The 15607-nt window shown below is 37.5% G+C and overlaps 1 protein-coding gene across 2 annotated transcripts in view; it reads left to right on the top strand.

Moving 5' to 3' along the window:
* sh2d3a (SH2 domain containing 3A) overlaps window positions 1–15607 on the top strand; it is a 46701-nt gene that overhangs the window by 14084 nt on the left and 17010 nt on the right. For both annotated transcript variants that reach the window (XM_028444585.1, XM_028444577.1), the window contains exons 7-11: window positions 722–761; window positions 1794–1910; window positions 9368–9511; window positions 12583–12869; window positions 14166–14251. In XM_028444585.1, coding sequence (XP_028300386.1) covers window positions 722–761; window positions 1794–1910; window positions 9368–9511; window positions 12583–12869; window positions 14166–14251 — 674 coding nt within the window. The remainder of the gene's footprint in view (window positions 1–721; window positions 762–1793; window positions 1911–9367; window positions 9512–12582; window positions 12870–14165; window positions 14252–15607) is intronic.

Below are 15607 nucleotides of genomic sequence, written 5' to 3'. Positions count from 1 at the left end.
GGATCCTGTTTTTATCCATCCAACCATCCATCCAACAATGCTTTCATTGAGTAATCTAACTGTAAACAACAATCCCAAAACTTTCCCCAGAATGCCACTGGCTTAAATGTCTTCACTATAGACTGTAAAAAATCAAGGCTTTCATGCTTGAATTCTCCCGTGTAATTTTTTAACCTATGACCCAAACTTTTTGTGGCATACTGTGTTTTCAAGTTGCAAAACATTCATTGTGTGGTTTTTTGATCAGAATGTTTACGGTCAAATCAGCCTGAACAGAAAAATTATTTGCAACATTTTGTTGGCTCATTCAGCTACGCTGGCAATGCTTTAACGCATGATTTGTTTCACATTGTCGTGGCAGTATTCAGCCACTGTGCCACAGATGGACTTTTTTATTTGTGTGTTTGTGTCTATGATAACTGGGGGGTTATCTAGTTCAACCTAGCCTTCAAATCTGGAAACTGTACATCTATGGGCCTGGTGTTTACAGAAGCAGGAAGGTGGAGGCTTTGGGAGGAAGGAAGGGAACATGAGGCATGCTATTAAAAGACTGCCAGGTTTGGTGGTTTTTTTGGTGTTAATGAGAGACCTAGACCATGGCCTTCCATCCTTCTGCTGTTTGTGTTTGGAGGAAAAAGAAAACACAGCACAATCAAATGTGACTGAATCTCAGCTGGTTGGTGTTGTAGCTCTGAATCACCTTTTTTTCTTTTGTTTTCAGCAAGAGGAGGAGTATCAGTGCATACCTCAGCCAGCTGAAGGTAAGAAGGAACACACAAATTGCTTCACCAGCTTTCACTTTTCCTCTCCAGCTGCTTTTCTTTTGACGCGCTGACCCTCATTTATCAACCGTTCGTACATTGAGATCTGAGCGTACGATGTGCATTTGACTAAATTCACGCAAGCTTTGGTATTTATCAATGTTGACGTGAGCGTACGCAACGATCAGATCTCACATCAAGTCGGAACTCATCTACGCAAATCTGAGTGTGTGGATTTGTGGTACAGCACAGCCAAATCTGACTGAAAATAAAGTATTAAACTAACCTTAGCTGTCATTGGAGTTTAAGCAGACACTCATTCAGAACAAATCTAAACAGATTATTAAACAAATTAAACAAAATAAAATTGATTCAAAAAAAGCCCACGTTATTACTGATACGGTACCACTTTTTTTTTTTTTTTCACGGAATACTGTATAACTTTGCTGGTGGACTCGGCTAGACTCTGGCTGAAGGCACAATAAACACAGACAAGGGACAGTATTTAGTCATTTTTAAGGCTTTTTTTTAAAGCCTTTTGATCATTAATTTATTTTAATATGATATTTATTGCCTAAAGCGTGAGGTTGACATTTCCGTGTGTGTCTCTAGGATCTTCCACAAAATATGCTTCGTTAACACCAGTTTTCACACTGTCAAAAAGCACATCTTTGTTTTGCTCCACCCATGTGAGGATGCCAATTTTCATTTTGGGAAAGCTTCTTTTGTTGTTTGACCCCAGTGGGTGGGGCCTCCGAAACAGGAGGGCGTAACAAGTTAATGATGATTGAATTGATTGTCTGCATCTATCAACACTTAATCATTTGTACGCTGGGCAGGTACAAATGTTACATAAAACACATATTGGTCCCGTTGTACAACCAAATGTGTACTCAGATTTGCACCCGTTTTCACGCAAGGTTGATAAATGAAGACCAAATGTGTTTAAAATCTCTGTTGATACAAAATACAAAACATGTAAACTAACTACAGTATAACTCCTGCATTGCTCCTGCTGCTGACATATTGTAGGTGTTTGGTGGGCGAAAAGAAATGGACTCATTAAAGAAGGAGCTGGAGGAGGAGCTGAAGCTCAGCACTGAGGACACAAGGAGCCACGCGTGGTATCACGGACAGCGGAGCCGAGAGGTGCACCTTAGATTTTACTGTTTCTAATTCCATTATTAGGTTGTATTTTTAATCACATGCACAAATAAAGGAATATACAGGCGTGAACACCTTTCCTATATCATACAAGGCTAGATGGCATCAGTACTAAGCTCAAAGATGAACATTTAAGGTTCCCAGGGCAGCTGGTGTAATTTGGATGAAGTCCCTGATTATTGAACACACAACTTATCAACAATAGGTACCAGATTAACATTGACTCTCATTACAATTTTGAGTGGCCCATGTAAACGTTGTATTCTAAGGTTTTAAAACAATGTCAAAAACTAATATTGTTTATGACAAAAACACTGTCCCAATATACAACCTTCATTCATCCCAAAGGAGGAAAAGTTTACGCATTTTTTAAGACTTAAGTATTGATCACATTTCACAGATTAAAATGTATGTTTTTCTTGATGAAAAGTATGACAACTTAATTTTGTTGGCATTGGCAGGTGCAGAGCACGTAAAAAAAAATAAAGTGTGTGAGGTCTGCAGATAGAGGTTGCATCCCATAGTGAGACATCTCATGAAATATTATGAAATAGAACACACCTGCACGTCCTGCTGTAGGCGTTGATATCCATAGTTAGGTCCATTTAGATGTCTTCAAGACGGGAATATGCCAGCAGAGAGTGTTTCAAGTGGCCTACAATCTTCCTTGCGTAGGCCAGGGTGTCAGTCATACTGCGCTGGGAAAGAAGGGGGCCCCGTGCACGCAGAGTTGACATGAATGCGCGACACATTCTACACTCCGCACTCCCATATCCGAGTCCTGATCGGGAGGTAACGTCGGATTCCGATTGAGTCTGAAACCATGTGATCGTGCCGGATTTCCGATCACGTAATCAGATCGGGACGTCATTAATGGTATTGTTATTTTTAAATACACACAGACAGATTTGATGTGATCCATCCGTAAGACCACATGATCACATCACAAAATTCAGTTTTTATTAGTAAACAAAAATACACAGGTACCAAAAATACTAGTCTTCAGTACTCAAGTAAAAGTATAGATACTTAAATAAAAAATGACTGGTAAAAGTACAAATATTGAAGTTGCTCCCTTACTTGAGTAAAAGTAAAAAAAGTACATGCTATTAAATGTACTTAAATAAAAAAGTTAAAAATAAAACAAATGTCCCTTCAATGATAAGACAGGGTTTTTAAACCAGCAAGTTCCATATCTTTTATTTTTTGAGAACTTTTAGAAAACTGGTACAGGGAAACAAGTTAAATCTGTTACTCTTGAACACTTGGAGAATTTAGCACTCCTAATAAATACATTTTGTAAATAAAATGTGTCAAGAAAAAAAAAAATAGCTGCAATTTGTTCAATAAAACCCAGAGCAGCTTTGAGTTTAACATTTTTAAGAACTTGTAGTAAACTGTTTTATGGAAATTAATTAAATCTGTTCCCCTTTATGAACACCTGGATAATTTAGCACTCATTATAGATAACATTTGTAAATAAACTGTTTCAAGAAAAAATAATGCAAATTCTCAATCAAACCCAGAGCAGCTTTGAGTTTAACATTTTTAAAAACTTGTTAACCATAAAACTAAGGGACTTGCCTGACAGAAAAGAGCTTTAACTACCAACATTTTGCATCTTTTTACGTCGTGATATTATTTTCGAAGGTCTTAACAGTAACAAGCTCATCTGTCTATCTATAAAGCAGCAAAGGTCTGCGTGCGTGCGTGTGTGTGCCTGTGTGTGTTTGTGGAGCGAATATCTCCCCGACACGGTATGAGTTTGACCTGAAACTTTGTCAACAGCTTCCAAATACCACAAGTGTGTCCATCCGTTACTTTGGAGTAATTTGGTGTTGCGGTGTATATTATAATCATGTTTTTTTTGGAAAATAAATTATTCCTTTTCAAAATGCTAAATACATAGTTTTATTTGTAAAAATGTATGTCTTTTATCAGATTCTACTAGGGCTGGGCGATATGGCTTTAAAAAAAAGTCTCCGATTTTTTCATACCAAACCCGATTTTCGATTTTAATCGATTAATTTTTTTCTATTTAAAAACAAACTACAACTGACAAAGAAATTGCTCAAAACAAATGTGCTCTTTATTTTGTTCTGATTTTCCTTTATGCAGTTTAATCTACATTTCCCCTTGGGGCAACAGGAAACAAGCCTTAAAACATGCTTGTAAACGACATAGCAGGCCCTGCCATTGGAAAGAGTGAAAATGCAGCTTATCAGTTTTCTAATAACTTCACGTACAATGACACAATGCACCTTCAAAATAACTTAGAATATAAATAAAATTGTGTGTCCCTTTTTGGTCAAATAAATGTAGCAAAAATGACTAAATTAGAATACAAAAACAGCAGTTGTATTCATAAAGTGCAAACAAAACTTTAAACAGTTTTCCTGAATCCCTGAAATTGTAAACAAAATGAAAAAACCTGCATCCATTACTTTAGTTTAACATTCTTCTTTTATGCATTTTTAGCCAGGAAGACAAGCCTGTCTACTACCTCTGGCTTGAGGCATGCCCGGTTACATGTAACAATGCCCCCTCCCACACTGAAAAGCCTCTCTGATGGGGCACTTGTTGCAGGGACAGACAAGTATTTTTTGGCCAGATTACTGAGCCTTGGGAAGTTTGGTTCGTGACGCTTCCACCACGGAAGTGGTTCAGTGTCTGGGTCTACCTCAGGGGTCAGTAGGTAGGTTGCCAGTTCTGTCTCTACTTTCAGTGCCTCTGATTGGTGAGAAGATGGCTCTGGTTCTGGCACTTTCTTCTTGAAGAAAGCAGCTAAAGCCATTTTCTTATTGGGTGGAGACTGTGCTTCTCTTTGGCACACATGCACAGCAGGACCAGGCTGCTGTGGTTTGATTTTCTCAGCAGGCAGAGACATCAGCTCAGTGACGGCTCTTTTCTTGACCTGTTCCACCTTGTCTGGGTCAATTTAGGTGGTACGGAACCTGGGGTCCATCAGTGAGGACATATCCAAAAGTTCATTCTTCACAGGGTCACTGTATTTGTCATCAAGGTACCGCATTATGTTTGTTTTTATTGTCTTAGTGAGTTCAGTGTCCTCCTCCACTGGCTGTAGGAGATTTGTTTTGAACAAATGCAGCACCGGTTTAATGTAGGAGACACTGACATAAGCCTCCCCGGACAGGGCGTCTGTAAATTCTTGGAGTGGTTTGACAGCTTTATTTACAGACTCTAAAACCTCAATATCTTGCCAAGTGGGCACAAGATGACGGCTTTTCTTGTCGGACCCCAGGACACGAACTATGGCCTTCTCCTGTTCAAGAAATCTCTCAATCATTTTTTGACGTGAACCCCATCTTGTCGGGGACTCTGTTACCAGCTGATGAGTGGGTAGACCAAGCTCAGCCTGTACTTCACCCATCTCTCTTCTTTTTATCCAACTATAGGAAAAGGCAGCAACTGCCTTTTTACAAACTCCAATGGCACGATCGATTCGCAGGTCCTTCACACCATTCTCTGTATAATAAAGAAAGAAAGAAAACACAGCATTGTCAAAACGAGTCTTTTTCACATTTCCACGTTCTTAATGCACACTGAAGGCGTACCCACACACGTGGACACACACACATACACACCATTATGATTAATTTTTTATTTCATAAAATTACATTAACCCTTTAATGCATAGTGTCCACTAGTGTCCACCTAAAGGCTGTTTTCCAGTATCTGCATGGGTCAGGATGGTAAATTAGCAAATTAACCACTTCACTGGACATTAGTGAGTCATTCAATACACTGCCCACTCACTGAAAAGTAGATACTTTAAAATCTAATATATCAGGACAGGAAAACCAGGAAAAGAAAATTATGCAGCAATATTTTTAAAGGATTTTATAATAAAAAGCTAGGAGAACATGCCATTTTATTCATATTTTCATAAAATAGATGAAGCTAGATAAATAAAATAAAAAGTCCAATAATAGTGAAAATAAACAAAAGCATAACTGTACATGTCTTTAGGAGTAAAATGTTGAATAATTCATGCATCAGAGAATGCATTAATTGAGCTGTTCTGATCATGTATGTAAAAAAACAAACATCATTTGAATGCATAGCCATTAGACTCTTACCTATTGCATTGTGCAGTTTATGTCCAAAGCATTGGAGGTTGGGCCACTCGTTGACTCTCAGAGCTTTTATGATGTTGGTGCCGCTGTCCGTTGTCATACAGGTGAGTCGTTTTTCATCAAGGTTCCAGGAGCTCAGTGCATCTTTTAGCCCGTGCGCAATTGTTTCACCTTTATGGTCCTCGGGAAAGTAGGCTGTTTGAAGGCAGACGCTTCGCAGAGTCCAGTTGTCAATAAAATGCACCGTCAAACTCATATAGGGCTGCATCGTTCGACTGGACCACAGGTCCGTTGTGGCGGAGTAAAACGACACCCCCTCCAGCTCTCTAGCGATCTTTTCACGAGTACTGTTGTACAGGCGAGGCAATGCAACTTCGGCAAAATATTTGCGGCTTGGTAGCGCATACCTGGGGTCGACAACTTTTAGCATGCTAATAAACCACGGCTTTTCCACTGTGTATATGGGTACCATACCTCCTGCAATATATTTCGCCACTGCATCTGTGATTGCTTTCCACCGGGGCCCTTTCTTGTCATAGGGGATACAGTTCGAAAAACTTTCCAAGACTGTAGTTTGTTTTTTAGCGGGCTTGTTTGAACTGCGGTCTTGTTCGTTTCGTTGAGAGGCACATACCTCCCACTCGGCTGCATGCTTCTGTTTAAGATGCTGGAACAAGTTTGTAGTGCTGCTACCTTTGGTAGCAATAGCTTTTAAGCACACTTTGCAATGTGGCGTTATTTGTTCTGCGTCTGACACTGAAAACGCGAACCAATTCCAAACAACGGATGTAACTGTGCCTTTCTTTTGAACGAGCTCTTCCCTGTTCACAGCCATGATGTCTGTGTAGCTGTAAGGAAAAGGCGGGGGGGCTGATCCCACTCTTAACTACGGAAGCCCAAGGGGAGCGTCGGTCGTGGAAGTTAAAGAGAAAATCGATTTTCATTAAAAAGAAATCCCCCTAAACGTTAAATTCGACTTAATAGATAAAATCGATATATCGCCCAGCCTTAGATTCTACCTAAACTGCCACATTGGTACAAACTTTATTTATCAATTTATCATGCACATGTCCCATAGAATTAAACCAGCGAAATCACACACACTATTTTGCTTTGCACCCACAAATAAACCCCTTTACCACACTACAGAGTACAGAGTATGTACACCACTTTGTACATCCAACCTTCAAACATATACACACACACATATATATATATATATATATATTTTTTTTTTTTTTATTTATTCATTTTTTTTTTGTCACTGTCTCATTTTTGTCTCTTAAGAAAATGTAGTCTACGAAAACTATGACAAAAAGTTTTAGTCAACAAAATGACCCCTGGTATGGAGAGGTGTGTGTGTAGTCAGTGTGTAGTGATGTGTTAGCTTAGCTTGGCTAACATCCCTAACTCTCCCACCTCCTCTACTGAACTGAGGGCCATCCCAGGAATGAACTGGCCTTCCTGATCACTCTGTCCAGCCACTTCCTGTCTGCCACTGGGAGACTGATGCCCCAACATACCACTCCATACAGGAACACTGATTCCACCAGGGATTTATAGTGAATATTATACTTTATCCTCCTAACTCATTATACAGACTCTATTTCCTAATCATGAGTCAGAACTGCTTTAAAAAGGAGTTCTTAAATGTATTAATATCAGTAATATTGACCTTTAACCTCACGTATTCTGCCCTAAATTGTTCCAAATTCCCTTTGATACTAGATCAGTGGTTCCCAATAGGGCTGCACAATTATGGCCAAAATGATACTCACGATTATTTTGATCAATATTGTAATCATGATTATAATCACAATTATTTATCATAATAGGGAAAGATCTGAGTTTTTATTGCACTACTTTTAAACAAACACTATGTGTACAGTTTACACTGCAATGTTAAGCTTTCAAAAGGAATTATAATAATAATTTAAAAAAAACTTTAAAAAATTAACCCAAAGATTTACTGCAATGGACTGTTCAGGGTGTACCCCCAGCTAACGCCCATTGAGAGCTGAAGATAGGCACCAGTAGACCCCCGTGACCTTGAAAAAAGGAAAAAGTGGGTCAGAAAATGGATGGATGGATGGATGGAACCCAAGGCTGAAAATACTCTAAATACAGTATTACAGAGCGCAGGACCCATATTTTAAATGTTAATATTTCCAGCGATTTTGTTAATTTAATTGTGGCAACCAAAATCGTGATCAAGATTAAAATTTGATTAATTGGGCAGCCCTAGTTCCCAATCTTTTTCTTGTCATCACCCCATTCTGATATTACAAATTTCTTCAATTCAATTTTCTTTTATGTTTGCTATTATTGTGTTATGATTACAAATACAGAGTAGCCAGTCTTAGTGCACAAATTGACAATATGCGCCAGATTCGATATTATTGTACTGCATTTTATTTGAACTAGATTTAGATTTGAGAAAGTGAAAGTGTAGAATACAGTTGTTTGAGATTGTGTGTGATGTCTTAATTTGAAAAAGAATAATAATTATCTAAGCTCTTGAGTTTTTTTTTTAATTTGTGTGATATGTATAGTTTTTTTAATTTTGCAAAATAGATACATAAAAATAAATAAATAATCCCTCATGCTGGACAATTTTACCTCACGCTCTCTTATGTGCAATATGTACATTAAACTTAGATTATATTTATTTATTTATCTATTTGTTGGGTATACTTATGTCTTTTCTAATCCAATATTGATATTGGATATCGGTCCGATATCAGCCTGAAAACGAATATCGTATATAGGATTCAAATTTCTGAATTTCCGAATTTTTTTTTTTCCAATTCATGTAACAATTTGGTTCATAATAAATGGGTCAGTTTTTCTCATACTTACCGTTGCTGAATATTGTTCTCTGTTTGAGTAACATCACTTGATCAAGCCTTTTCTAACATTCCACACTACAAAATAAGTAATTATTATTATTAAATAAATAAATAAATAAATAAAAGTATTTCTCATTCATGCTGATATCGTATCGGATCAATATTGGTATTGGCCGATACGCAAGTTTGCAATATCGGTTTCATATCGGAAATGAAAAAGTTGTATCGGAACATCCCTAATCGGAACACCGAGGTTTTTGACATGGTCTTTAGCTTTTAGAGACTCATGATACTCACTGACAGAAGTCCTCCATCTGGTCGTGATTCCATTGAAGGAGGTTTTCACTTATCCAGCAGTTTACCTTTTCTAAGCAGTCACACAACACCTCAATGGGACCATAGTCATCTGGGTTCAGTCAGTGATAGCTGTGTGTCAACATGAAGGGATATATGATATATGATATGATAACATCATGTCTGTATGACTTCTCTTCAGTCAACAGAATCTCTGCTGGAGAGGGATGGAGACTTTCTCGTGCGTGACTCCAGCTCGGCCCCTGGTGACTATGTTCTGAGCTGCTTTTGGAAGAATGGGCCCCTCCACTTCAAAATCATTCGAGTGGTTCTTCGTCCCAAAAAGGTGCTTTTGTGTTTTCTGCTTCTGGTCATAGTAGCTATGGGTGGAAATGTGATTAGATTTTTAAAATGGAAATAATTTGACTTACTGTATGAATATTTTTAAATGCCTTTTTGTTCGATGGTCAAAAATATTTGTTAACAAAATTATGGATTTGGGATTTTTTTTAAATGTCTTTGATTTACAGGTTTGCATGGAGACATTGACTTTTTTGCTCTTGAACCACTTTGGCAAGACTTAGTGTAGGCCTCATAGATCAATAAATCAAAGATGGTTTATTCACAAACAAATGTATATGTTGAAATTGCTGCTTGAAAGTTTGTTTTGATCGCCACTATAAAAAGTCAGTTTGTTGACATATCAGAAAAATTGCATTGTGGGATGTGGAAGTGTTTTTCTTACATTCTTTCCTTGATTTTTTTTTCACTGACTAAAAGTTACAGCAAAACAATGGCAGTTGTTTATTTTGGGGTTTTCAAGGAAATATCGAAATCCGACCCAAGTTAAATATTTCGGCGAGTGAAGAGATATCACATAGAATACTGAGAAAAAAAACAACAAAAATGGTGCCCAGTGAATCACTTTCTTCCTTGTCTGGAAGTAAATTAAGTAAAAATATTTATTTGCATTCATTTATTTACTGGACACGTCCCACAATGCAATGTGTCATTTTTTTCTGATATGAGAATTTATAGTGGAGATCAAAGAAAACGTTCGATCAGCCATTTAATCCATGTTTTTTTAAGCAAATGAGCTTTATTGATCTTCAAGGAATATACGCTATGTATTTATTTGATAAGAAAAGAAAATCCTCTTCAGCAGCTTTAAGTTTATTTTGATGGATGTTTTATGGTCCACACAAGAAACAACAGTAGTGCATGATTTCTAAAGGCAGCCATATACTGTGCGATAAATACTGTGTATATACCTCGTGAGGCTATCGCACTGTTGAAGCAGTGCTACGGACCGGCTTACATCAAACTCTCACACTGTGCATGTGTGAACACCGTAGGACCGCTGTAGAATAGATGGGCAGTACTGCCCACGTCTGTCCAGCCTGTTCCTTGTCCATCACATTGCTGCCTTTTCTTTTTCAAAGCTTTTTTTGCTGAAATTTCCAAGTATATCCAGCTGCAAACCCGCAGGCCCCGAACGTGAAGGAAGTTGAACTTCCAAACAACACCCATTGTGGCGACAACAAAGGAAATGAAGCAAATAAAACCCTTCAAAACATGGCTAATTCAGTAAATCAGAAATAAATAGAAAATGTTGCTGAAAGTAACAGTTTTAACCAACTATTATGGGTTAGGGTGCCAATGCACATCTAATACAATTAATTAATTGCACACATAAGATGTGACAACACTAACAGCCTACCTCCATACGCAATGATGACAGTTTAGACAGAGCAAATCTAAATTTTGTCTTAAGCCATAGCAGCTCAAAACACCATAAACTTGCACAAAACGTGATTCTTGCAGAATTGAACTTTTACGCATTATTTCATGTCAAATAAAGACGCAGCCGAACCTCATCATTCTGTTAATTCACTTGTTGTGTCTCATTACATTGTTAAACCACAAATAAAGTTCGTTTATAGTTTTTCTTTATTCAAACATTAATTAATATGTTAATTGTAGCTTCTACATTGCTGGGTTAGCACATGTGCTACTTAATGACCATATTTGGTAGTTCATCTTCCTTCTTGTTCCGGGCCTGCGGCTGCAGCTGGATCATTCTCGAGATTCGCAAGTGTCTCTCCACTTCCGGGTTTTTCTTCTTCTTCTCTTTTAATGGCGACGCTTCAGCGTTCTTCTTCTTTTTTGAGGTTTTATGGCTGTTGGCCACCCCTGGATTAGTGCATCACCACCACCCACTGGATTATAAGTGAACCAGATTTTAAGAGAACCAACTAACTTGCAAAAAGTAAGTTGGTCCCCCCACCACAGACGTGTAGTGAATTCCCAGGGGTCCAACTGGGTTCTACATCTTCTCTCCACTAGCTTTGCTGTCACTGTCCAACATACTTTTTACTTTATCTCATGACGACTCCTTCATATTGAAGAATTTCTCTGCCCCTTTCGTGATTGTTTTAGTCTTTTCTGTTTGACCTGATCTGTGCAATTATTCACATATGCAATAAATAGGATTAACCTATCCATAGGAATGTTTCACTGATATCTTCCTTTCTCTGATTGATTTTCATTGTTAGATATTTTCCTCTCCTCTCTCTGCTTTTGCACTTTTGTTTGTTTTGCTTCTGTTACAATCTTTCCCATCACATCTCTCTCTTCTTTTTCCTTGTGTATTCTGTTCACTGCTTCAGCATAGCTGATGTCGGTAAACCTTTTTAGTTTCTCCACTTCATCTGCTTTCTTCCTTATTTCATGTTTTCTGTCCATTACTCGATGCTCTCCTCCACAGTTGTGGCATTTTAGCAGCACGTCTTCACTGCATTCCTCCAGCGTGTGTTCCTCACTGCAAATAGGACATCTCTGTTTGCCTCTGCATACTGACGCTTCAGAGTTCTTCTTCTTCTTCTGTTTTAATGGCGACGCTTCAGAGTTCTTCTTCTTCTTCTAATTAGTCCATTGCATTTCCGGAAACAAGACCTCGATGTGTCGTGTATGGACGTACAGTGTGAGCAGTCAGATCGTGTCAGAGTGTCAGTCTGTACATTGTGAGAACATGAATCGTGAGCTGCGCACATTCAGACTCTGCAATTGAGTCGCACAATTTGAACTGGAGCTGAGTACAACGATTGAAAAAATTGCACAGTGTCTGCCCGCCTTAATATGAACCAATTAAGGGTTGGTAGAGGAGTAACCATAGAGGCACTATCAGCAGTGTCATAAACATCAAGACTTTTATTACTCTGAGGTGTGACTTTTTATTACTATTATTGTTCTGACACAAAATCCCCCTTCAAGTGTCTTGTGGATAAACCTAAAAATATACTTCTGCTTTTTAAAGCTGTGTGCATGTCCGTGTGTGTGTGTGTGTGTGTGTGTGTGTGTGTGTGTTTGTGTGTGTGTGTGTGTGTCTGTGTGCGTGTGTGTCTGTGTGTGTGACAGGGCTACTCCAGGGAGCTGTTCCAGTTCGAGGAGGATCGCTTCGACAATGTTCCTGCTCTGATCCGATTTTATGTAGGTGGGCGTCGGCCTATCTCACAAGCCTCTGGGGCAATAATCTTTCACCCAATCACACGAACCCTTCCTCTGCGTGTCATCAATGAGCGCCACGCAGAGTCTGGAAGCGGCAGCGAAGGAACAGGAGGGGACAACGAGAGCAAACGAAGCAAAAGACGCAGCTTTAGCTCCACACACCCCGACACACTGCACATCAACAATCCCCTGCTCAGGTACACTTGGGTTTTTCAACCTTGGTGTTGTGACCCCAAGTGGAGTCGCCCGGAATGTAAATGGGGTCACCTGAAATGTCTTAATTGATTAAAAAAAGAAAAATTACTGGTTAAAATAAACACAATCTCAACTGTATTCTATACTTCCACTTCCTCAAATATATATCTACTTTCAAAAAATACAGTACAAACATTTAATAATGAAATAGTTAATAAAATAATAATAACATTCAAATTATATTTTTGTAATTTATTCATTTATTATTCTTTTTCAAATTAAAACACCATCACATGATATCAAACAACTGTATTCTATACTTTCACTTCCTCAAATATAAATCTATTTTAAAAAATACAGTAGAAAAATTATTTTTTTAAATGATTAATTAAATAATATTAACATTTAAATTATATTTTTGTAATTAATTAATGTATTGTTCTAGTGTAATTTTTTCATTTATTATTCTTTTTCAAATTAAAACACTATCACACATTCTCAAACAACTGTATTTTATACTTTCACCTCCTCAAATATAAATTTAGTTAAAAAAATACAGTGGAATAATTTAATAATTACATAGTTAATGAAGAAATAAAAACATATATATATTTTTGTAATTTATTTATTTTGAATTAAAACACCACACAATGTCAAACAACTGTATTCTATACTTTCACTTCCTCAAATATAATATCTAGAATATAATATCTAGTTCCATAAAAATACAGTAGAATTTTTAAAATAATTAAATAATAATAAAAATGGAAATTATATTGTTTTTTTTTTTATTTTTATTTTTTCAAATAAAAACACCATCACATAATCTCAAATAACTGTATTCTATACTTTCACTTCCTCAAATATAAATTTATTTTAAAAAAACTTGTAGTGAAATAGTTAATTTAATAATAATAGAAATTGAAATAATATTTTTGTAATTTTATTATTATTTTTTTTCAAATTAAAACGCCACACACAATCTCAAATAACTGTATTCCATACTTTCACTTCCTCAAATCTAAATCTAGTAAAAAAAAAATACAGTACAAAAATATCTGAGCTGGCACCTCTCATCACTATAGTGCTACTTGTGTAATATTATATCACAATGAACATGATTAAAAAGTGAGGTTTTTAAAAAAAAAAAAAAAAAAAGTCTCTGGGGTTGCCATAAATGTGTGCTATCAAAATGGGGTCACGACCTAAAAAAGGTTGGAAACCACTGGGTTAAATTCATACATCTGTAATCTTAATTGGACAATCCTTAATGCTGATCGGTTCCTTATCTGTGGCAGGAGTGGAAGTCAGCCTGCGAACTTGGAGAATCTTGGATGTAGGCCCTGGCTTCAGTCGGCGCTGTCTGACAGCAACCTGCGAACTGGTATAAACACATCACCTGAACTGATGCTCACATTTACATAGATTGTATTTTTAAGAAACTACTTTTATCAGACGCTCATTCAACTATGAGCCGAGACTGATCATTGGCCATAAAGCCCAGTAAAACTAGAAAAAACAATAACCAGGAATAACTATTTATTAGCTCTAACAACTGTTACAATGATACACTTGGTGATATTACAGCCTGTGCAGCAGTACGGGGACGCATTTACTCCGTCACTGGGTGAACAGGCTTCACCCGTCCGATGAAGCCGTTCCGTTTGCTAATCACCGTGTGTGATAAGTCCATGTGTCTGTGTTATTGTCCGCATGTTTATGCCTTTGTCCATCCCCTTTTTTCATTATATCCATGTTTTTTAAGACTCTTATTAAATAGTGTCGGCTCTATTATCACCGCAAGTCGCACATGCGCAAAACAACTGGAATTAACTGAAACAAAAAAGTGCTGTTAACTGTTTACAAGACAGAGGAATTATTTCATTTGCAATAAAAAACAGAATAAACCAGCCACCTAATTTGGAATTAAGTTTAATTCGGAATTAAATTCAAAGTTTTTTCTTCCCACTGTCGCTAAATGCTTGATGTGGATCTTGTTGGGTTCTTTCGTTCTTTCTTACTATCGACCATATACTTTGTTAAGCGCACTGAGATGACTTTGTTTCAATTTGCGCTATATAAATAAAGTTGAGTTGAGTTGAAGCCTATTGACATGTTTTAGTGCAGTATTTGTTTCACACTCGATTAAGGGTTAAAAAACAAAAGAAAATAGAAAGTTTAGCTAAGGGAGACAGTTGGTATTCTTGCATTAGGCCTTGAGCTGGAGATATTCACCAGCAGACCCTCTCAAGTGACCCTGAGTGAAGAAATACGTACAGCAGATAAAGAAAATAAATGAATTCCTGTGAGGGAGCTCCTCCACCAGGAGCATGTGTGGTTTTCTGAAAAGCAGTTTGTTAAGCCAGAGAAACAACACAATGAACAGAATACTAGGTTATTTATTTTATTTCCCTGACACTGATTGAAAACATTAGAAAGCTGCAGTGGAATTACATGCCTCTTAGAGGAGTCCTGCTTTTTTAAAGTCTCTTAGAAGCAACTGTGAATGCAACAGGACTTGGATGGATGCATTTTTTAGGAGAATGAGGCAGAGAGGAATGTCAGGTGAGTGAGGAAGGGGCCCTGAGGCCAAAATGGATCCAGGCTGAAGTTTCAGAACCAGTGGGAATGGGCTTAACTGACTGACTGAGATAAGATTGCAGAATGAAGGAGTGTCTCACATGGATTCCTGGTTTACTTTGAAGCTAAAACTTAGCATTAGAAGGCATTAGCTTTTATG

This window comes from Gouania willdenowi, chromosome 1 (assembly GCF_900634775.1).
Source record: "Gouania willdenowi chromosome 1, fGouWil2.1, whole genome shotgun sequence".
Taxonomy (NCBI): Eukaryota; Metazoa; Chordata; class Actinopteri; order Blenniiformes; family Gobiesocidae; genus Gouania; species Gouania willdenowi.
The sequence above is the reverse complement of the archived record's forward strand: the minus strand, read 5'-3'. Positions and strand labels throughout refer to the sequence as shown.